General features: G+C 33.8%; 1 protein-coding gene across 8 annotated transcripts in view; it reads right to left on the reverse strand.

The window, feature by feature from the left end:
- CTNNA3 (catenin alpha 3) overlaps positions 1-23,308 on the reverse strand; it is a 1,664,912-nt gene that overhangs the window by 1,189,240 nt on the left and 452,364 nt on the right. For all 8 annotated transcript variants that reach the window (XM_072823257.1, XM_072823258.1, XM_072823259.1 and 5 more), the window contains exon 7: positions 17,709-17,912. In XM_072823257.1, the coding sequence (XP_072679358.1) occupies positions 17,709-17,912 (204 nt within the window). The remainder of the gene's footprint in view (positions 1-17,708; positions 17,913-23,308) is intronic.

Consider the following 23,308-nt stretch of genomic DNA (forward strand, 5'->3'; position numbering starts at 1 on the left):
GCAGAGACATAGGCAGAGGGAGATGCAGGCCCCTTGAGGGGTGCCTGATACGGGTCTCAATCCTAGGACCGTGGGATCACAACCTGAACCAAAGGCAGACACTTAACCACTGATCGATCCAAGTGCCCCAATAATGTTTAATTAAAAAAAAATTAAGATTTTATTTTTAGGTAATCTCTAATCCAATGTGGGGTTCAAATTTACAACCCCAAGATCAAGAGTCACATGTTCTACCAACTGAGCTAGCCAGGCACCCCAGTAATAAACTTTTTATAGGGAGATAAAACTTCTTATATATTCTTGCCATATATAAATGAAAAAAAGTATTTTCAAATGAGGTATAGGTCCATCAGACTGAATCACACTCAATCTGCTTCAAGTTTATGTAAATATCAAACTGAAACAGTTAATGTTGCCTTAGTACATTAAAGTAAACAACTTATCGGAATGATAAAGTTTTGTCAATCAACAACCTTGGTTAAGTTTTGTCAGATACAAAATGGAATAGTTACCTCTTAGGAAAAAACTTAGGCAAACCTAGTTTCAATTTCTTTTTTCAGAGGAAAACAAGTGAGTAAATTCATGTCAAGAATTCAGTAAGTTATTTTGTTGTGGTTACAAGACTTAAAAACATATGAATATTTATGTTGCAAAAAGAGGAACCAAAAAATAGCACAATTTGCAATTTGTAGATCACTAATAGTCTTCTCCAATTAATTATTAAGTGTAGCAAATAGTCAAGCAAATCAGCTACACAAATTGCTTATCTGTGTCTGACTGCTAAACCTACTTCAGCATAGAAATAAAGCTATGAACTGAACTTTGATCCTAAAGTTATATCACAAAGGTAAGATAACTTTTTTTTCAGAGCCTACCTACAAATTCATTCAAAAATATGTTTCAATGATAAAATATTCTAGTACTAATTCCAATGTGGCAGGAGGCAGTTTCTCTCATGCCAACAAGCAGTTCTCAGAACATCAGCAAAGTGTTCCACAGTTCAACTCAATTCTGAATACCATCTACTCAGAAATAACATCAGATTCCATAGGTTCAGAGTTCAGTACTACAGTGGTGCCAGGGTGGTGCAGTTAGTTGAGTGTTTGAGTCTTGGTTTCAGGTCAGGTTATGACCTTGGGATCGTGAGATGGAACTCTACATTGGGCTCTAGGCTCAGCACAGAGTCTGCCTGAGATTCTCTCTCTTTGGTTCTCCCTGTGCCCCTCCTGCTTATGCTCTCTCTCTCTAAAATAAATAAATAAATCTTTAAAAAAAAGAATTCAGTACTATAAATTTGTCACTACCTCCTCAGTACCTCAGATGCCAATTCCAAGTTGCTACCTTGTTATAGTAACTTGTTATAGTAACCTTCCAAGAGGTTACTATAACACCCTCCTCAAGTTCAATAAATTTGCTAGAGCAACTCACAGAACTCAGAGAAGCATTCTAGTTACTAGATTACTAGTATATTATAAAAGGATATAACTCAAAAAATAGCCAAATGGAAGAGATACATAGGATAAGGTATATGGGAAGGGGTGCAAGATATGTCCTTGAGTGTGCCACTATTCCTAAATCTCCATGTATTTGCCAATAAGAAAGCTCTTAGAACCCCATTTTTATGGGGTTCTATGGAGGCTTCATTAAATAGGCCTGAATGATTAAATTACTGACCACTGGTGATTGAATTCAACTTCCAGCCTATCCCCTATCCCCAGGAGGTCAGGGGGTGATACTGAGAGTTATAATCTTCTGATCACAGGGTTGGTTTACCTGGCAACCAATACTCATCCTTCGATCCAAAATCACCTTATCAATACAACAAAAGATACATTTATCACTCTCATCACTTATAAAATTCCAAGGACTTTAGGAACTCTATGCCAGGAAAAGAGACAAATACCAAATACAAACTTCTTATTGTGAAACACGATATCACAAATAGAAACTGATTTATAAAGATAAAATAGCTAAGGTGATATTATAAGGGACTCATAATTGGTTAGCATTAAAGAAAGGCTTAAATTGAAATTTGACTTGTTTTGAAAGCAAAGAAATTTTATCAAATATTTGAAAGAAATCTATTTGTAAATTTGTAAATACTTAGTCTTACATGTCATCTGTCCTTCTTTCCCATACATTTCATCTAAACCAAACGCTTATGTTTCCCACACTAAACACACAATGTTGATTCCTGCTTTTGTGCCCTTGCACAGCTGTGACCCCTTTCTGAAATTCCAAACTGTCTATGTTTCAAAAGCAAGTGTTAGAACATTCTCCTTCATGAAGCCTTCCCTGATCAACTACAGAGGAGCTTACTACTCCCTACTTGGTGCTATTATTGTATTTAGTACTAACAACTATTACAGTTTTTATTGTGCTTTATTTTGCTTACTTACTTGTTTGATTCCCCTTGACAACTAAAATTGTGATTGTGGGGCACCAGGGTAGCTCATTAGTTGAGCATCTGCCTTTGGCTCAGGGTATGATCCCAGGGTCCTAGGATCGAGTTCCACATCAGGCTCCCCACAGGGAGCCTGCCACTTCCTCCACCTATGTCTCTGTCTCTCTCTCTCTCTCTGTGTTCTTTATGAATAAACCAATAAAATCTTTAAAGAAAAACTAAAATTGTGATTGTTAAGACTCAGAAATCACTAGCTTTTAGCACAGTGAATCTAGAAGAATGATGTGACTAGAAACTGCAACAACACTAATAGAATTTTAACCAAACTTTATGTTTTAGCTATCTTTTATGGCCAATGCAGAATCTATCAATAAAATAGGTTAAAGTCCTCTTAAAACCCTTCATATGTATTATTCCATCTGTAATATATAAATAGTCACATAATTTCTAGGTGACCATATATCTATGTCTGCTTGGGACAGTCCTGACTTACACCTTTTATAGATCAGTGCCTGTTAATTATTATAGATCATCTTGATCTCTCAAAAGTATTCTAAATTGGATTACAAATTATATGGTTAATAATAACTAATAATTTCCTTAACATTACCAACAGTAAGTTAAAAACTATGGAAGGCCAAATATACTGACTGTAATTGCTAACACAGAATAATATTCCATTGTTCAAAGTCCACTAAAAAAAAACCCACCATATTACTTTTTTTCAATTAACTATTATAATGGATTCTATGGTGATTCACTTTCCTTTATAGGAAATATCAACTACAGATGACCCACAGCTGTGTCCCTCCCTAAGTGTTGCCTTCAACTGCAGGCAGCCTCTTGTCCAAAGTGACACTGCTTCTATGAGTGACCCTTTACAGGGAGACAAAGATTCATCTCAGTTTGGGACAACTGCAAACAGCCATCTCAGCTCTAGGGCTCACCAAGTGATGTCTAGGACTTCTACTGCAAATCTTCTTCACTTCCTTTCATGTGTACCTTCAATGTGTTAACCCTTACCTCAGAGTCAGCTTCTACTTCATCTAATACAACAATCTTTCTCTTCATTCAAATATCACCTCCTAGCTAGGAACTACGCCCAGCTCAAAACCACTATTTTTTGTACAACATTGAACTAACAAACATTTCATGCCAACACTCTTTCTTCCTACTTGATTATTGTCATTTCTATCATTTAACCTGTTTCCTTTTTTTATGTAACAAAAAACTTTGAACTCCAACATTTAAAAACAAACTAGCAGGAACATCCAAGAACTACATGAGCAGGGCGTAAACACTGTGGAGAAAAGAGACACATTTCTTGGGAAAGGATCAGTTGAAACCTAAAGTGAGCAACTAACTTTCCCCACAAATACTAGAAATCATGTGCTTAACATCACTGATAATCAGGGAAATACAAAACAAACCATAATGAGACACCAGTTTACACCTGTCAGAATGGCTAAAATGAACAACACTGGAAAAAACAGATATTGGTAAGGATGAAGAGAAAGAACCCTATTGCAATGTTAGTGAGAATGTAAACTGGTGCACCCATTCTGGAAAACACTATGGAGGTCTTCAAAAAGTTAAAAATAGAACTACCCTATGATCCAGCAATCACACTACTAGGTATTTAACACAAAATACAAAAATACTAATTCAAATGAATACATGCACGTTGATGTTTTGGGCAGCATTATCTACATAGCCAAGACATGGAAATATAGAAACAGCACAAATGTCCATAAACTGATTAATGGATAAACATGTGATATATATATATAGTATATAATATATGTAATGGAATATTAGCAATCAAAAAGAATGAAATCTTGCCATTTGCAACAACATGGATGGTGATAGAGAGTAATATGCTAAGCAAGATTAAGTCAGAGAAAGGCAAATATATGATTTTACTCATACGTACAATTTAAGAAACAAAACGAATGATCAAAGGGAAAAAAAGAGAGAGAGAGAGACAAACCAAGAAACAGACTCTTAACTATAGAGAATAAACTGTTGGTTACCAGAAGTGAGGTGGGTTGGGAAATGGGTTAAATAGGTGATGAGGGGCAACCCTGGTGGCCCAGCGGTTTAGCGCCGCCTTCAACCCGGGGTGTGATCCTGGAGACCCAGGATGGAGTCCCACATCGGCTCCCTGCATGGGGTCTGCTTCTCCCTCTGCCTGTGTCTCTGCCTCTTTCTGTGTGTTTCTGTCATGAATAAATGAATGAATGAATGAATGAATGAATAGGGGATGAGGATTAAGGGGTGCATTTGTGATGAGTACCAGGTGCCATATGGAAGTGTTGAATCACTATATTGTGTACTTGAAACTAGCATTATACTGTATGCTAACTAGCTTGAATTTAAATTAAAGAAAAAATAGAAAAGCTAAAGTAAAAAAAGTAGGCAGCCATTTTTTTAAAAGTAAACTAACCAGATAAAGGGAGAACACAGGAGGGAATGAGGTAATTTGTGTAAAATGAAAATAATTAAAAAGTAATGGAGGATATCTTAAAGTGGCAGGACTTATATATTCCAAGCAAAGAGCAATGCATAGTTCAAAGTTTCTTTTTTTTTTTTTTATTTTTTTTTATTATTTATTTATGATAGGCACACAGTGAGAGAGAGAGGCAGAGACACAGGCAGAGGGAGAAGCAGGCTCCATGCACTGGGAGCCCGACGTGGGTTCGATCCCGGGTCTCCAGGATCGCGCCCTGGGCCAAAGGCAGGCGCCAAACCGCTGCGCCACCCAGGGATCCCCTAGTTCAAAGTTTCAAAGGTTATATCTTCTATACCAGATAGCTCTTTTGTCTTCATCTTTTCCCTTCTAGCAGGGGCATCCATGATTTTTTTAAAATTTAAATTCAAGTTAGTTAACATAGTATAGTAGCAGTTTCAGGAATAGAATTTAGTGATTCATCACTTATATTTAACCTCCAGTGCTCAACCAAACAAGTATCTTACTTAACGCCCATCACCTATTTAGCCCATCCCCCCTCTCCCCTGCAGCAACTCTCAGATTGTTCTTTATAGGTAAGAATCTTTTATGGTTTGCCTCCCTCTCTGTTTTTATCTTATTTTATTTTTGTTTCCTTCCCCTATGTTTATCTGTTTTGTTTCTTAAATTCCACATATGAGTGAAATCCTGTGGTATTTGTTCTCTGATGGACTTATTTCACTTAGCATAGTCCTTCCACATTGTTGCAAACAGCAAGATTTCATTCCTTTTAATCACTAATATTCCATTGTATATATTTACCATATATTTAACCATTCATTATTCAATACATATTTGGACTCTTTCCATAATTTGGCTATTGTTGATAGTGCTGCTATAAACATTGGGATACATGTGCTCCTTTGAATCAGTATCTTTATATCCTTTGGATAAATACCTAATAGTGCAATTGATAGTTCATAAGGTAGTTCTATTTTTAACACTGTTATTTCTTGTGTTGTTGATTTTAGCCATTCTTACAGTGTGAGGTAATATCGCATTATAGTTTCAGTTTGTATTTCCCTGATGATCAGTGACGTTGAGCATCTTTTTCATGTGCCTATTGGCCATCTGTATGTCTTCTTTGGAGAAATGTCTATTCATGTCTTCTGCCTGTCTTTTAGTAGGATTATTCATTTTTAGGTGTTCAGTTTCATAAGTTGATATATTTTGGATACTAACCACTATTAAATATGTCATTTGCATTCTCCCATTCTGTAGGTTGCCTTTTAGTTTTGTTGACTATTTCCTCCACTCTGCAGCAGCTTTTTATCTTAATGTAGTCCTATTTGCTTATTTTTTATTTGCTTCGTTTGCTTCAGGAGACATATCTAGAGAGAATTTGCTATGGCCAGTGTGAAAGAAGCTACTGCTTGTGTTCTCTTCCAGGATTTTTATGGTTTCAGGACTCACATTTAGGCCTTTGATCCATTTTGAATTTATTTTTGTATGTGGTATGAGAAAGTGGTCCAATTTTATTCTTTGGCATGTTGCTGCCAGCTTTCCCAACACCATTTGCTGAAGAAATTGTCTTTTTCCCATTGGATATTCCTTCCTGCTTAATCAAAGATTACTTGACCATATACTTGTGGGTCCATTTCTGAGTTTTCTATTCTGTTCCACTGATCTATTTTTGTACCACTAACACAATATCTGAATCACTACAGCTTTGTAATGTAACTTGAAGTCCATGATTGTGATGCCTCCAGTTTTGCTTTTGTTTTTCAAGGTTGCTTTGATTATTCAGGGTGTTTGGTAGTTGTATGCAAATTTTAGGGTTGTCTGTTCTAACTCTGTGAAAAATGCTGGTGGTATTTTGATAGAGATTACATTACATTGCTTTCAGTAGTATATGCAATATGCATTTTTAATATTTGTTCTTCTAATCCATGAGCATGGAATGTCTTTCCATTTCTTTGTGTCATCTTTAATCTCAGTCATCTGCGTTTTAAGGTTTTCAGAGTATAGGTCTTTTGCCTCTTTGGTTAGCTTTATACTTAAAAATCTTGTTTTTGGTGTAATTTTTAATGGATTTGATTCCTTAACCTCTCTTTCTGCTGTGTCATTATTAGTGTAAAAAAATGCAACAGATTTCTGTACATTGATTTTGTATGCTGTGACTTTACCAAATTCATTTATCAATTCTAAGCAATTTGGGGGTAAGACTTAGATTTTCTATACATAGTAACATGTGATCTATAAACAGTGAAGTTTTACTTTTTCCTTATCAACTTGGATGCCTTTTATTTTTTGTTGTTATTCGATTGCTGTGGTTAGTTAGGATTTCCAGTACTATGTTGAATAAAAGTAGTGAGAGTAGATATCACTGTTTTGTTTCTGACTTTATAGGAAAATCTCTCAGTTTTTCCCTATTAAGGAGGATGTTAGCTGTGGGTTTTTCATATATGAAAAATGTTTTTTATGTTGTTGATATATGTTCCCTCTAAACCTACTTAGTTGAGGGATTTTTATCATGAATGGATGTTATACTTAATCAAATGCTTTTTCAATAGTGCTTTTTCTTCATCTATTGAAATAATCATATGGTTCTTATCCTTTATTTTACTAATGTAATGTATCATGTTGGTTGATTTGTGAATACTGAACCATCCTTGCAACCCAGGAATAAATCCCACTTGATCATGATAAACAGTCTTTTAATGTATTTTTGGACTCTGTTTGCTAGTATTTTGTTGAGAAATATTGGCCTATTCTTTTTTTTAGCGTTGTCTTTATCTGGTTTTGGTATCAGGGTAATGCTGGCCTCATAGAATGAATTTAGAAGTTTTCCTTCCTTTCTGTTTTTTTTTTGGGGGGGCGGGGGAGTAGTATGCAAGTATAGATATTAACTCTTCTTTAATGTGTGGTAGAATTTGCCAATGAGGCCATCTGGTCTGAACTTTTCTTTCTTTAGTTTTTAAATTACTGATTCAATTTCCGTGCTGGTCATCAGTTTGTTCAAGTTTTCTATTTCTTCCTATTTCAATTTTGGTAATTTATATGTTTCTAGGAATTTATCCATTTCTGGCAGATTGCCCAATTTGTTGGCATACAGTTTTTCATAATACCCACTTATAATTGTATTTCTGGGCTGTTGGTTATTGTTTCTCCTCTGTCACTTGTTATTCTATTTAGATCCTTTCTCTTTTTGATAAGTCTGGCTAGAGTTTTATCAATTTTATAGATTTTTCAAAGAACTTTTTCCTGGTTTCAATGATCTGTTCTATTGTTTTTTTTTAGGGTTTTTTTTTTTTTTTTACTTTTTTTTTCTGTTCCAATCTTTATTATTTCCTTCCTTCTACTGGCTTTAGGCTTCATTTGTTGTTCTTTTTCTAGCTCCTTTAGGTGTAAGCTTAGTTTATCTATTTGAGATTTTTCTTGTCTCTTGAGTTAGGCTTTATTCTATATATTTCCCTCTTAAGACTGCTTTTGCTCCATGCCAAAGGTTTTGGATCATTGTGTGTTCATTTTCATTTGTTTCCATGTATTTTTTATTCCCTCTTTGACTTTCTGAGAGACCCATTAATTGTTTAGTAGCATGTTGTTTAATCTCCATGTATTTGAGGTCTTTACAGATTTTTTCTTGTAGTTGATTTTTAATTTCATAGTATGTGGTCAAAAAAGGTGCATGGTATGACTTCAATCATTTTGTATTTGTTTGTTGAGGCATTTTTTTTTACTTAATATGTGATCTATTCTGGAGATTGATCCATGTGCACTTGAAAAAAATATTTATTCTGCTGTTTTAGGATGGAATGTTCTGAATATATCTGTTAAGTTCATCTTGTCCAATCTGTCATTAAAATCCATTGTTTTTTGTTTGTTTTCTGTTAAGATGATCTGCCCCTTGATGTAAGTGGGGTGTTAAGGTTCCCTATAACTATTATGTTATTACCAATTCATTCCTTTATGTTTGTTATTTATTATTTTATATATTTGGCTGTTCCCAGATTGGGTGCACAAACATTTACAGTTGTTATAACTTCTTTTTGGATTGTTCCCTTTATTATTATGGAGTATCCTTGTTTGACTTGTTATAGTCTTCATTTTAAAGTATATTTTGTCCAATATAAGTATAGCTGCCTGGCTTTCTTTTGACATCTGTTTGAATGATAAATGTTTCTCTAAGCCTTGCTTTCAATCTGCAAGTATCTTTAGGTCTAAAATGAGTTTCTTACATGCAGTATATAAATGGGTCTTGTTTTTTTATCCATTCAGATACCCTATGTTTTTTGACTGGAGCATTTAGTCCACTTACATCAAAGTAATTATTGATAGATATGTATTCATTGCCATTTTATTAATTGTTTTGTTATTGTTTCTGGAGATTTTCTCTGATCTTTCTTGTCTTTTTCACTTGCAATTTTTGCTAATTTTCTTTAGTGATATATTTGTATTTCTTTTTCTTTATTCTTTGCATGTTTATTAGTGGTTTTGATATATGGTTACCACTAGGCTTGTATATAACTTCTATAAATAATCTATATTAAGTTGATGTTCATTCAAGTTTGAACCAATTCTTTTCTCCTCTCCTCCTATGTTTTAGGCATATGTTTTATATATATATTTGTGTGAGTTTCTTGACTGATTTTTACAGAAAATTTTTATTGCTTTTGTGTTTCCTGCCTTTATACTGTCACTTTTGGTCTCTCCTTTCCATTCAAAGGGTCCCCTTTAATATTTCTTGCATTGCTAATTCAGTGGTCATGAATGCTTTAGTCTTTATTTAGGAAACTTTTCATCTTTCCTTCTGTTCTGAATGATAGCCCTGCGGGATAGAATATTCTTGGCTGCAGATTTTTCTCATTCAATACTTTGTCCCTTCTGGCTTGCCAAGTTTCTGTTGAAAAATCTCCAGCTACTCTTATGGGTTCTCCCATGTAAGTTAATGACTTCTTTTGTTTTTCTGCTTTAAGAATTTTTTCTATATCAGTATATTTGCAAATTTAATTACAATATGTCTTGGTGTTGGCCTGATTTTTTTTATTTTGATGGGAGTCCTCTGTGCCTCCTGGATCTGGTTATCTGTTTCCTTCCCCAGATTAGGAAAGTTTTCAGCTATTATTTCTTCAAATACATTTTCCCCATCTTCTCTTTCTTCTGAAACCCCTATAATGTGAATATTATAATGCAAATGGTTTGACGGAGTCATCGAGTTCCCTAAGTCTATTCTTGCGTTTTATAATTCTTTCTCTCCTTTGTTCAGCTTCATTGCTTTTCATTACTTTGTCTTTAGGTCATTAATTCATTCCTCTTCGTCTAGCCTGCTGTTCATTGTATCAAGTGTGTTTCTAATCTTGCTTATTGTACTTTTCATCTCTGATTGATTCTTTTATAACTCTTTTATATCTGAGTTATGGATCTTGCTGATTGATGTTTTTTATTCTTTTCTCAAGCCCAGTGAATATCCTGAAGATTGGTGCCTTAAATTCTCCATCAGACATGTTATTTATATCTGTCTGGCTTAGATCTCTGGCCATGACCTTATCTTGTTCTTTCATTTGGGATAAATTCCTCCACCTTCACATTTTGTTAAGTTTCTGCCTTCTTCTCTGTGTTAGAAAAGCCAGTTATGTGAAAGAATGAAAGGAGGGAGGGAAGGATAGAAGGAAGGAAGGAAGTTAGGAAGGAGGAAAGGAAGAGAAGGGACTTGGAAGCTACCTTTACATTTTTAGAATTTTAGTTCTAACTTGTCTCTAGCATTTAAAATCATTGCATATAGATCATCCTAACTTTTTTATCTTATCATCATGAAAAATAAGGCTGAAATTATTTCTAAAATGGATTTTCAGAAAAGAGGTAGTGGACTTTTAATGAAGAAAAACCCTTTAACATCTCCTTGTTGTCTTTAGTGAATCTTTGTAATTCCCCAGGAGAGGGGATAAATTAAATCCATGACTTACAAATGAAATAGGCCTCTGAATATCAAAAGCAAGCCCATTTGATTATTTATTCACTCAACAAGCATATAATGAGAACCAGCAATGCACTTCCACATAAAACACCAAAAGAAGAAAATAGTGGGAAGTAAGATGTCTGGAAATGCAAATTGCTCCCATATAGCCAAAACTGATTCATTTACTTTAGCTATTGCTCACTAAACTCTCTAATACTCCCTATAGTAAAGTACCAAGTATAAAGTATGACGGCCACCCACCTCCAACTCCATTTTCACCAATTATAGAAAGATCACCAATTAAAAGAAAAACAACGGATTTCCCTCTAAAATCTTTCCTTCTTTAGAGAGCCTCCTTGCTCTGCCCCACCCACATGAATTCCTTAATTACTCTGTACATCAGAGAAGTTGAACTAGGTCTAACGAATCCTGAAAGTATAAGAAAAACAGCAGAAATTCCTTAGAAAAATATACTTCTAAGTTTTAAAAAACAAAAATTAAACATCTGATTCTGAATATTCTTTGGAATATATTTTTTAATTAGTAAAAATCTTGTTTTAGAATATATATGTGCATCCAAATGAAGAGACTGTGATGAGAGAATTATGTTTCTGAATACTCACACTGATTTTTAGAAGAGACCTATACTTTGCAAAATAAGACCTTTTATAACAGTCAATCCATCATATAAATCTAGTAGATGCTTGGAGCTCATTTCATTTAATGTCAAAGAAGCTGTTTCACTATTATATGGCATATACAATATGCAATAATTTTATTTTATACTTTCATTCAAAAATACAATGTAGCTCTTCTAAATGCTAAGTATTGTTCCTGAGGCTTGAAAGAAAATAGTAAATGAAATAGACATGTGATCAGCTTGCATAAAGCTTGAAGTAAGTAAGATTCAAAATAATAGATTCAAAATGTAAGGAGTGATGATTCCACAGAAGCGACTGGAAGGAAGACTGAAATTAGTGTATGTCATGGGCCTCCCAGAGATGCTCACATCCTAATTCCCAGAGTCTGTGAGCAGATTACATGACAAAAGGAACTTTACAGATGTAAATAAGGATAAGAGCCATGAGATGGCATGACTATCCTGGATAATTTGGATGGGCCCTATCTAATCACATGAGTCCTAAAAAGTAGCAAACATTTCCTGGCTGGGGTCAGAGAAAGAGATGTGAGGACAGAAACAGATTCAAAGAAACGTGACATTGATGGCTGTGAAACTGGAGAAAGGCTATAAGGAATGTGGATGGCCTCTAGAAGTTAAGGCAAAGAAGTGGATTTCTCCCTAGAGACTCCAGAAAAGAATGCAGCATTGCTAACACTTACTTTTTTATCCCAGTGAGACTTGTCAGACTTTTGACCTATGGATGTAAAAAGATTATATATATATGGAAAATATCAGGACAAATATACATAATCACTAAAATGCTAAGTGGTTGTCTGTTTTTTCTGTTATAGATCCATCTGGTTTAATTTCCTACTAATTTCTTACTAATGTCACAAGACATTGAATTTAACTAAATAGAGTTTGAGTCAAAAAAATGATCAAGACTTACTGATCTGTTTAAGAAGTAAAGTCATCTAGACTCAAACTGGTCATGTGGACTGAGTCTGAGAAAACATAAACTATATTAATTTCCCATTGCTGAACCTCTCTACTCAACAAGCTTACAAAATTTGAAGTCTTGAAGTCACATTCACATAAAACATCCACAGGTTACAATGAGTGTTAATCTTGCTTTAAGTTTTCACAGTTATCTTTATTGTGTCTCAATAATTATCAAGCATTTACTCTGTCAACAGCCCAATTACAAAAGCTCCTAACTAATCTGAAAAGCAAACCAGGCCCACCAAATGAGACACTGCATTCTTTTTTTCTTCCTTTTTCTTTTTTTTATATTTTTTTGTAAATTTATTTTTTATTGGTGTTCAATTTGCCAACATAAGAATAACACCCAGTGCTCATCCCATCAAGTGCCCACCTCAGTGCCCGTCACCCCCAACCCCCACCCACCTCCTCTTCCCCCACCCCTAGTTCGTTTCCCAGAGTTAGGAGTCTCTCATGTTCTGTCTCCCTTTCTGATATTTCCCACTCACTTTTCCTCCTTTCCCCTTTATTCCCTTTCACTATTTTTTATATTCCCCAAATGAATGAGAACATATAATGTTTGTCCTTCTCCAATTGACTTATTTCACTCAGCATAATACCCTCTAGTTCCATCCACGTCGAAGCAAATGGTGGGTATTTGTCATTTCTAATGGCTGAGTACTATTCCATTGTATACATAAACCTCATCTTCCTTATCCATTCATCTTTCGATGGACACCGAGGCTCCTTCCACAGCTTGGCTATTGTGGACATTGCTGCTATAAACATCGGGGTGCAGGTGTCCCGGCATTTCATTGCATCTGTATCTTTGGGGTAAATCCCCAGCAGTGCAATTGTTGGGTCATAGGGCAGGTCTATTTTTAACTCTTTGAGGAACCTCCACACAGTTTTTCAGAGTGGCTGCACCAGTTCACATTCCCACCAACAGTGCAGGAGGGTTCCCCTTTCTCCACATCCTCTCCAACATTTGTGGTTTCCTGCACAGCATTCTTTAAACTGGAAGTTGAGGACTAAAGTACAACAGCTATCCTAAAATTCTTGAGCAAATTCTGAGAAAGGTTTGAGCTCAGCTAATACCAGCAAAGTACATTCCCTTTCATTAAAGTTGATGAAACAGTTATAAAGAAACATCATTTGTGATATAATCCTAAAATAAAAATAAACTTGGGAATGTATTCTGATAATATATCCCATTATTCTTCCAGATTGGTTCCTGCTGTTTAATTCCAATATTCATTGTCTAAATCAAGATACTACTATAAGGCCTAAAACACTGCACTGTTTTATGAAAAGGAGCTAGTACACTGCTTCTGTAGTGTTTTCTCATAATACTACGAATTCACATTTTTCATTATTAATGGATTGTACTTATAATAGGATGTTAATATAATGTGCATATAAATGGATTTCTGATCATGTGAACCTCCACTGCATAAATTTAGTTCCTCCTTCTCTGACCTCAACACCAACATTAGGGCAGATCACCAGACATTACCCACACACATTAAGTCTTTCATTCCCTGAAAAAAAAAAAATGCCTTCCTCAATAAGTATTTAACATTATATCCTAAGAGAAAGGAATAGATAGATAAAGATATATAGTGTTATATATATATATAGTGCTGCTATAATTATAGCAGCACTATATATATATATATATATAGTGTGTATATACATACACACTATATATATATATATATAGTGCTGCTATAATATATATATATATATATATATATATATATATATATATATATATACTAAGATCACCCAAAGAACAGTTTTCTCTCCTCTGTTCTTTTTCCTTTCCTATATTTCTGTTCTTACTATTAATCCTTCCATGTTTTCTCCATGGTTATCATTTAATATAATAAATAAATACAAATTAATTGCTTTAGGCACACTGTTACTTTAATTTAAAAAACTGAGAAGCAAACACTAAATTCAATTTACCTGTATCCACATAATAATTACTGAGCACCAACTACTTGCAAGTCTCTGTGCTAATGGCTGGGGAGATAATTCTCACTCTCTTAGAGCTCCTGTCCAGCAAGTAAACATAGAAATTCCAACAGGGATGAGAGCTAAAAATGGGAAAGTGCCACTAGAGAGAGGTATTTCAGGGGCATTTACTCTTCTATGCCAGAAGAGGAACAAGGAAACATGAGGGAATGAGGAAGGAAGAAGAAAACAGCCTCCATCAAGCATGAAGGGTAGTAGGACCTACCCAATTAAATAACTGAAAAACATTTAAATTCCTACATTGAGGCTATCCTTAAAAAATATATATGTGAGTTAAGATAATTACCTGAAAATGACTTAAAAAAAAGCTACTTACCTCTGATCTTAATTATTTGCATATTATAACTGAAGAAGCTTCTTTCCACTTCACTCTTCTAACACAGAACTTACCTTGTTTTAAAACTAACATATCTAACAGAAGGATATTAGTAATATAAATTTTACTTGACAAATGGGCCTTGAAACTGAATATCAGAGTAAACCACTGTTAAGAAAAAGAGAAGTAAAACATAGAAAAATACATATATATATATATATATATTTTCAGTGCCTCATGTAGCACTGAAGTAGATAACTGGAGTTGATATTTAAACATCTCTTTTCTGTTTGACAAAATTACTTTTCAGTAATAATCATTATTCTTTTGATATGTTCTTTAACTTTAAAGCAATGGACAAATCTTAAAAGGGAAACAAATTTCAAAGTTAGTACTCAAAGTCAGTAAATTATTACACAAATGAAAAAAGTTTTTTACATATGGACTTCACATGTATAAAATTTGCATTTACTTAACACAAATATTACCCCTGGCAATTCATACTGTTCCACTGTCATAATTTAGAAATTGAAATAAAAATTCTAAATGATCACATAAAATAAGAGAATTGAAGTGACTCTATTTCTAGTTTTTTGTCTTTACAATCATTGTGTCATCATTGTTTATTTTGAATCTGCTGTTTAAATGTATAAGGAATATAATGGTTATTAAAGTATAATAATAAAATGTGCAATTTGAATCATAATACATATTACTAAAAGTCAATTCTAACCACAGTAATTGTTTAGAACTTAGAAAAAGTTTTGAGGAAAACATTTTCTCACTTAACATTTAGAATTGCTAGAACACAGTGATAGTAAAAAGCAGACCAACTTTCAGTTGGTTTTATTATTGTTTATAAATATCTAGATATAATGCCCTTTCTTAATGATTGCTCCCAGGGTAGAATGTTCCCATCACTTCAACTTTGGTATGAGTATTTTTGACTCAAATAGTTTTTAACCCAAAGTTGAAGAGAGCCATGAAATCACTTATGTGATATGTATTGATGATGTACAGGACCAGCTTCTGGGGACTGTGACTGCACATAGGGCCCCATACTCAGAAAGAACCCCATGGTTGGCCTTTAATGCTCTCATATCACAGTCTGATGGAGTGATGAAGCATATGTCCTAGACTTACATTTAGTTCTGCCTCCCTCACCCAACAATCGCTGTCACCCTTGGCAAAAGGCAAAGTGGGTCACAGTCATGGGGAAAAGCCACAGATACCTGTGAGGGTCTGCATGTTCCCACAAGTATCCCTAAACACTAGAGAGACAAACATTAAATAGCAAATAAAAATTACCTTTGTTGGGTCAATCAAGACTGTGAAAAGGGAAAAAGTTTTTTGTCCTGCTTTTGAACAAAAATATTTGCATTTTCATTTTGCATCAAGCTCCACAATTACGTAGCCATCCTTGACTATGTATGTAGGTGACTGTGCATGTGTATCTGTTCACTTTTGTATCTAAAGGAATAAAACAACTTTATCTATATCTGATGAAGTGAAATTATCTATAATTTTATAGTTTAGAGATAAAATAACTTAAATATAATTGTATTTTTATCTATAATATGAGAATAATTTTAATAGTTTACAGATCATGAGAGAAGGAAATCCAATACAATATTATCTTTTGAGTTTCTTATAACTGATGACTTCCCTTAAAAAATCTTTAAGAATATATATGTTCTCTGGGTTCATATTTGCTTTATATAATTTTCTATTTCTTTTGCTGTGTCATGATTTTCCATAAAATATAATAAAAAAATACTGGAAATAGAAAAAGAATATATCATATGCTAAAAATGGAGATATTCTAGCTTAGAAGCAGGATATGATGTTACTAACATGTTGTTCTTATTAACACAATCTGCTTTACAACTTTGATTTCTTGACAGGCAAACGATTTTTGGTCGGGAGCCAAAGTCATCAAATATTAAGAGTATGGAGATACATCAAATGTGCAGAAGGAGCCTTAAAACTTATTAACTAATTTTAGCACATTTCAATTATTCATATAAATTACTTATCCTGAACAATCCTAAATCTTCAACTTCACACCAAAAAGTCATATGCTTTCTAACTAATAATTTTCAAAATGTACCCTTATAATTCTTTAATTATTCCATTTATAAGGCAGATGAACAAAATATTTTATAAATATATATTATTATATATTAATTATATATATTATATAAATCCTTCATTTTGTTTAGCTCTATTATTTAAGGAAGCTTTATGAACAATATATGCCTCCAATGTCTTCAAGGCTTTCTTCTCTATTTTGAAAACAGCAATAAGATTTGAATGTAAGAATTGGCATAGATACTCCATAGATCGATGTAGATATGTACATATGAAATGAATATATCATATATAAAGATGATGAAGTGAAACTAAAAGCACCTTGAAACAAATACTTTTGCATCTCTCTAAATTTAGACAGCATTTTTATTATTCCTATGAGATAGCTAAAACTCCAAAAAAATTGTGACATTATGTCACATGTGAAAAAGGTTAGGAGTTAACGTTACAAATTACATGAGCTCCTTACACCTTCAAAAATTACCCCTGATTCTGCAGCATTAACCCTATCTAATACTGTCTAAACTCTAATTTTGTTATTCACCAACATAATCCTGCCCTTCTCATCATTTTCCTTTTATCCTTTAAATTGATGTCCAACTCATTTCTTTTCTCTAACATTGACTCCTTTCCTCAACTAATATTTAAATACCACCTCAAACAAAACAATTACACAGTTGGATCCCATCCCTAGAAACTACTATATCAATGCTGTACTCTGTAAGCAGCACCCAAGCAGAAAGCCAACCTATGTAACACTTGTACTCATTTATAATTTATCACATTTGTACACAGAAAGAACTTCAGCACATATCAGTGTATGGGATTGGTGGAAAGCCAGTTACCTACATTGTTCATGTACTCTGAAAGCAGATCCTGGAGAGCCTGGCGAATGGCGTTGCATTCTGCAATAATCCGTTCCCGATGGAAATCTCTAGTGCATGAAGAGTCAGCTAATAGTGCAGCCCCACTGATAATAGCTTCAAGACGCTTCTCTAGTGATGGTCTAATTTCTTCCTCAGTCACTGTGAGCGGATCCAAGACAATTAAATTCTAAAGGAAGAATACATTTTGATAATTAGAACTCCATTGCATTGTTTTTAAGAAAAATAAATATTATTTCTCTTTCACAGTTATAATTCAGAGGTGATAATAAAGAAAATTCCATTTCCATGCATTATTCTAGGTAATAATTATTATTCAAATGAGAGATAAAAATTGTGCAATTATGAGCATCAAGTCTAGTGTCAGACAAACTCATATCCATATCCTGCCTTTCCCACTCATCAATACTGTGAGCTCAATCAAGTAGCATACCCTTTGAACCTTACCTTCCTGATCTGTAAAACTGAAATATTAATGTCTCATAAAACTGTTGTAAGAACTATGTGAATGCTTACTATAGTGCATAGCACATATTAACTATTATTTACAGTAGTCACCTTAATATAGAACTTTATGTAATATTTTCACATATATTATCTCAGGGCAATAAAGATATTGTTAACTACACATTTCAACTGATGATGAGTCAAGCTGAGGCTCTCTTGCCCAAGGTCACTGGGCAAATAAACAGTGATTTCAGAGGAGTTTCTGGGTTGTATAATACCTATTTCAATATTATTTTTATTATGCCTCACTCTAAATCATACACTCTAATTAACCTCAACACTAACATATCAAAGAGAATTCTGAATTTAATTATTCATTTAATAAGTAAAACACTATCTTCCATTTGATCTATTATAAGTTCCAGCTATATCCCACTATTGGATCCTGACATGATATTTTTAATGTTTCCATTTTATGTAAGTTTTCAGGCAACAGAAGTCAACACAATCTATGGCCTATGAAGAAAAGATGGATAATATGAGGCTTTAAGGGTTCTTTTATTAAAATATATCAAGAAAAGAAGCCCTTCCAAGATTTAACCATAATGTGGTAATTGGAGAAAGAATTAGTATCAAATTAAAGCTCTCTGGAGAACCTGTAGCATAAAATGAAATCATATAATGATCTTCAAAATGTATGTGCATATGTGAGTATACACATACAAACACAAACACACAGAATGATCAGTGTATAATCTTACATATATGTATACACACATATACAGAGGTGTACATATATTGTGTGTATATGTATATCTTACATTAATCATTGCCCTACATTACATTATGATAAATCTTTGGAAATCAAAAGTAGGATAAAATTTTTAAAACTTCAATTCTAGGCCAAGCTTGGAAGAGAAAATCATTTCAGAAAGACAAAACGTTTCAAAACAATTAGAAAAAAAGAATTAGTACTATGTAATGTTCATATACTATATAAAATACAACTAGAAATAGATCTTTTATATAATTGGTGAAATGTCTTGAGATTATCCAGAATAATTCTTCCTCTCATGATTCTATTTCCTTCCTATTTTTCTCCTGTGTTAATGAGTCTCTCCATTTTTCTCTTTTATATGAACAAAAAAATGAAAAAAATAGAAAGGAAATTAATTTTACAAATATCAATTTTAACATTTTCTTTATCCAGTGCATAATCTTCTCAAATAGACAATAACTCTACCATAGACTTGGCCATCCATCAAGGACTCATTTACATCTAAATCTACCTCCTTATTTCATTTGCGATTTTTACCATGTCTTTCTTTGCCTGACTAATTTAGCACAAATATTCTATTCCAGTGTTTCATAACAATTATTAAACCAATTAAAATCTTTTTGAAAAGATCTCTTCAATGTGATATTATCACTAAGAAGAGACACTGAGGACAAAAGAACTGCTTGCTCAAATGCCATTAGAAGATGTGTTAGAAACAGTTAATATGTCTCCAGCTTATAATGTGTAAAACTGATTAAATTTCAAATGTTTATCTATAAGTATTGCTAGAAGAAATGTAATTTTAGATGTTCTGCCTATGACTTCACATCAGAAAACAACCTTTCTTATAGGATTAAGCTCACTGTAGCTCCTGCTCTATAAGACCAGTTCTCAAACAATCCTACCTTTGGATTATTACCTGCTTGACCCTTAAGCCAGATTCTTTCATCTCATCTAAACTCAAACTATTGCCTACTCTGACATCTGATACCCACATGCAGGCCTCTTGATTCTGCCTAAAACTACTGTCTTCCTATTTACATTCTATAAAAGTTTTTACTCTCTTTGTCATCAAATAAATGAAAAGGTGAGAGTTTTTTATATAACTTGAATGTTCTATAAAGTAGAATGGATATGTGATATCTACTGAAGTAAAAAATTATCTTTCCGAAACATCAGTAAGATGATGAAATAGGTTCCACACTTCATAGAAACTGATTTAACAATGACCCATGAACCAGAATACCTTTATAAAAGTCTTATTGTACAGCTGAGAAGTTGCAGCACCCCTGTGGAGCAAAAAACCAAAGAACAGAGCATTGAAGAGGAAAAAAAAAAAAAAAAAAAAACTACCTTCCCTTTATCTGTGTCAAGATAGCACAGCCTAGAGCCTACAGAGACTGCCTTCACCTACAATTTATTGGGCTAGGAAAAGTGAGAGCAAAGTGAGCCCTCAGCTTCCCCAGCCTTGTGAAAAGGCTGTCCAAAAGGCCCACATCCATCTTTCCATACCCATACATTGAAAGCTTAATAGTCTTGGGATAGGTAAGAGAGAGAAAAAGGCAAGAGGTCAGAACAACCAATGCATGAATTTTAACCACTGGCAGATCCTACTAATTGGAGTATGGCTTCTAATAAGAACCCTGTCCATAACCCAGTAGGACCTCTGCCTATAGATCCTACAACAAGCCAAAATGTACTACCAGCATTCCATGTAACCCCTTTCTCCCTGTAGCCAACATCCCAAGCTCTCCTGCAGACATATGAGCTCCCACAGAGCACACAAATATTAGCATCTAGCTGTATCTGCTGGATTAGGAAGAGGTACATAACCTTGAACACTTCAGGGCAAAGCTCTCAGGAAGATAAACAGAAGAATCTCAGCACCTGCACCTGGCCTTGCTTTGCAGGATCAAGCTAAGATACACAGTCTAAGACCTTACCCCCAGGGGAACAAGGAGGAATAAACCAAGTGCATACATAGAAAGAGTCTGAGAGAACCCACTATCTCTAGCATCTTTGACTGGTGAAGATCTTTCTCTCCTGAAGCCAGTCATGCTTCAAATGAGACAGCATGCAAGGTTTCAAGGAGCATGAAGAATCAAAGAAATATGGTATCACCAAAGGAACAAAATAAAGCTCCAACAGCTGATTCTAAAAAAATGGAGATTTACTAATTGCCTAAAAAATAATTCAAAATAATCATCTTTACAAGTTCACCAAGGTAAGAGAGAGAACAGACAACTCTATGAAGTCAGGAAAATAATACATGAACAAAATGGTAAGTTTAACATAAAGACAGAAATCATAAAAAATAATCTCTGGGGCTGAAGAATACAATCACTGAATTGTATATCTACTAAAGAGGTCAAGAATCGCTTAGAACATGCAAAAGAAAGGATCAATAAACTCAAGAACAAATCTTTTGAAATTACGTAGTCAGAGGAACAAAAAGAAAAAAACTAGTAAAAAGAGTAAAGAATAATTACAGGTCTTCGGAACACCACCCAAAAAAATCAATATACATATTATGGGAGTCCCAGAGGAGAAGAGAAAGAAAAACGTTCAGAAATCTTATTTAAAGATATAATGACCAAAAAAAATTTCACAAACTGGGGAGGGAAATAAACACCCAGATCCACGAAGTACAAAGAACCCCAAACAGATTAAATATAAAAAGATCTTCATCTAGACATATTACAATCAGATTGTCAAAAGTCAAAGACAAAATAGAATTTTGAAAGCAGTAAGAGAAAAGCAACTTCTCTAATACAAGGGAGCCCCCATAAAATTATCATCACATTTCTCAGCAGAAATCTTGATTGCCAGGAGAAAGTGAAATGATATATTCAAAGGATTAAAAGAAAAAGGTGGCAACCAAGAGTACCATAACTGGCAAAGATGTTTTTCAGAAGAAAAGATAAAGACATTCCCAGACAAACAAAACCAAAGTTCATTACCACTAGGCCCACATTATAAAATATGCTAAAGAGTTCAAGTTGAAACAAAGCACACTAATTAGGAACATGAAAACATTTGAAAATGTGAAAGTCACCAGTAAAGATAAATATATAAATTCAAAATATTCTTAACATTGTAATGATGATGGATAAATTACTTATAACTGTAGCATAGCAGTTTTAAAAAGTATTAAAATAACCAAATCTACAAATATTTGCTAATGAACACAGCATTAAAAAATTTAAATTATAATAGGAATAACAAAAATGTTAATATAAAATATAAAAATATATTTTGGGGGGATTAGTTGGTTGAGTGTCCAAATCTTGATTTCAGTTGAGGTAATGATCTCAGGATCATGAGATTGAGCCCCACATTGGGCTCCATGCTCAGTAGGGAGTCTGCTTGAGATTTTCTCTCTCTCCCTCTCTCTCTGTTCTTCCCCCACAAGAATAAATAAATAAATAAATCTGTTTTTAAAAAGTATATGGTTTTTGTATACTGTCAAAGTTACATTATCAGTTTAAAATAAACTATAAAATGTGTTATGTAAGCCTCATGGTAACCATAAAAAAAATAATCCTGGGGCTCCTAGACAACTCAGTCAGTTGAGTGTCTGACTCTTGATTTCAGCCCAGGTCATGATCCCAGAGTTGTGGAAGTGAGGCTTGTGTCAGACTAATCAATAATTAAAAATCACCCAACAAAGAAAAGCATAAGACCTGAAGTTTTCTCTAGTGAATTCTACCAAACATTTAAAGAAAAAAATAATACCAATCCTCCTCAAACTTTTCCAAAAATTTGAAGAGAAGGAAACAGTCCCAAACTAATTTTGAAGCCAGCATTTCCCTGATATCATACCCAGACAAGGATAACTACAAGGAGAGAAAAAGTAGAGGCCAAAATCCCTGATGTACAGCAATTCTCAACAAAATCCTATCAAACTGAATCAAGAGCATATTTAAAAGAGTATACATCATGACCAAGAGGGATTTGTCCTGGGATGCAAGGATGGTATGACATATGCAAATCAATAAGTGTGATATATACATTATTAAAAGAAAAGATTAAAACCATATGATCATCTAACTAGACACAGAAAAAGCATCTGACATAATTCAATAGCTTTTATGATAAAAACTGTCAACAAACAGATATGGAAGGATTATACATCATCACAATAAAGATCACATATGACAAGCACATCATTATTGCACTAAATAATGAAAAGCTGAAAGTTTTTCCTCCAAGATAGGAAATAAGACAAGCATGGCCACTCTTTCCACTTTTATTCAGCATAGTACTGGAAGTCTTAGCTAGAGTAATTGGACAAGAAAAAAAAAAGACATCCAAATTGTAAGGAAGAGGTAAAGTTGTTT

The sequence above is a fragment of the Canis lupus genome, chromosome 4 (assembly GCF_048164855.1).
Source record: "Canis lupus baileyi chromosome 4, mCanLup2.hap1, whole genome shotgun sequence".
NCBI classification, from domain to species: Eukaryota; Metazoa; Chordata; class Mammalia; order Carnivora; family Canidae; genus Canis; species Canis lupus.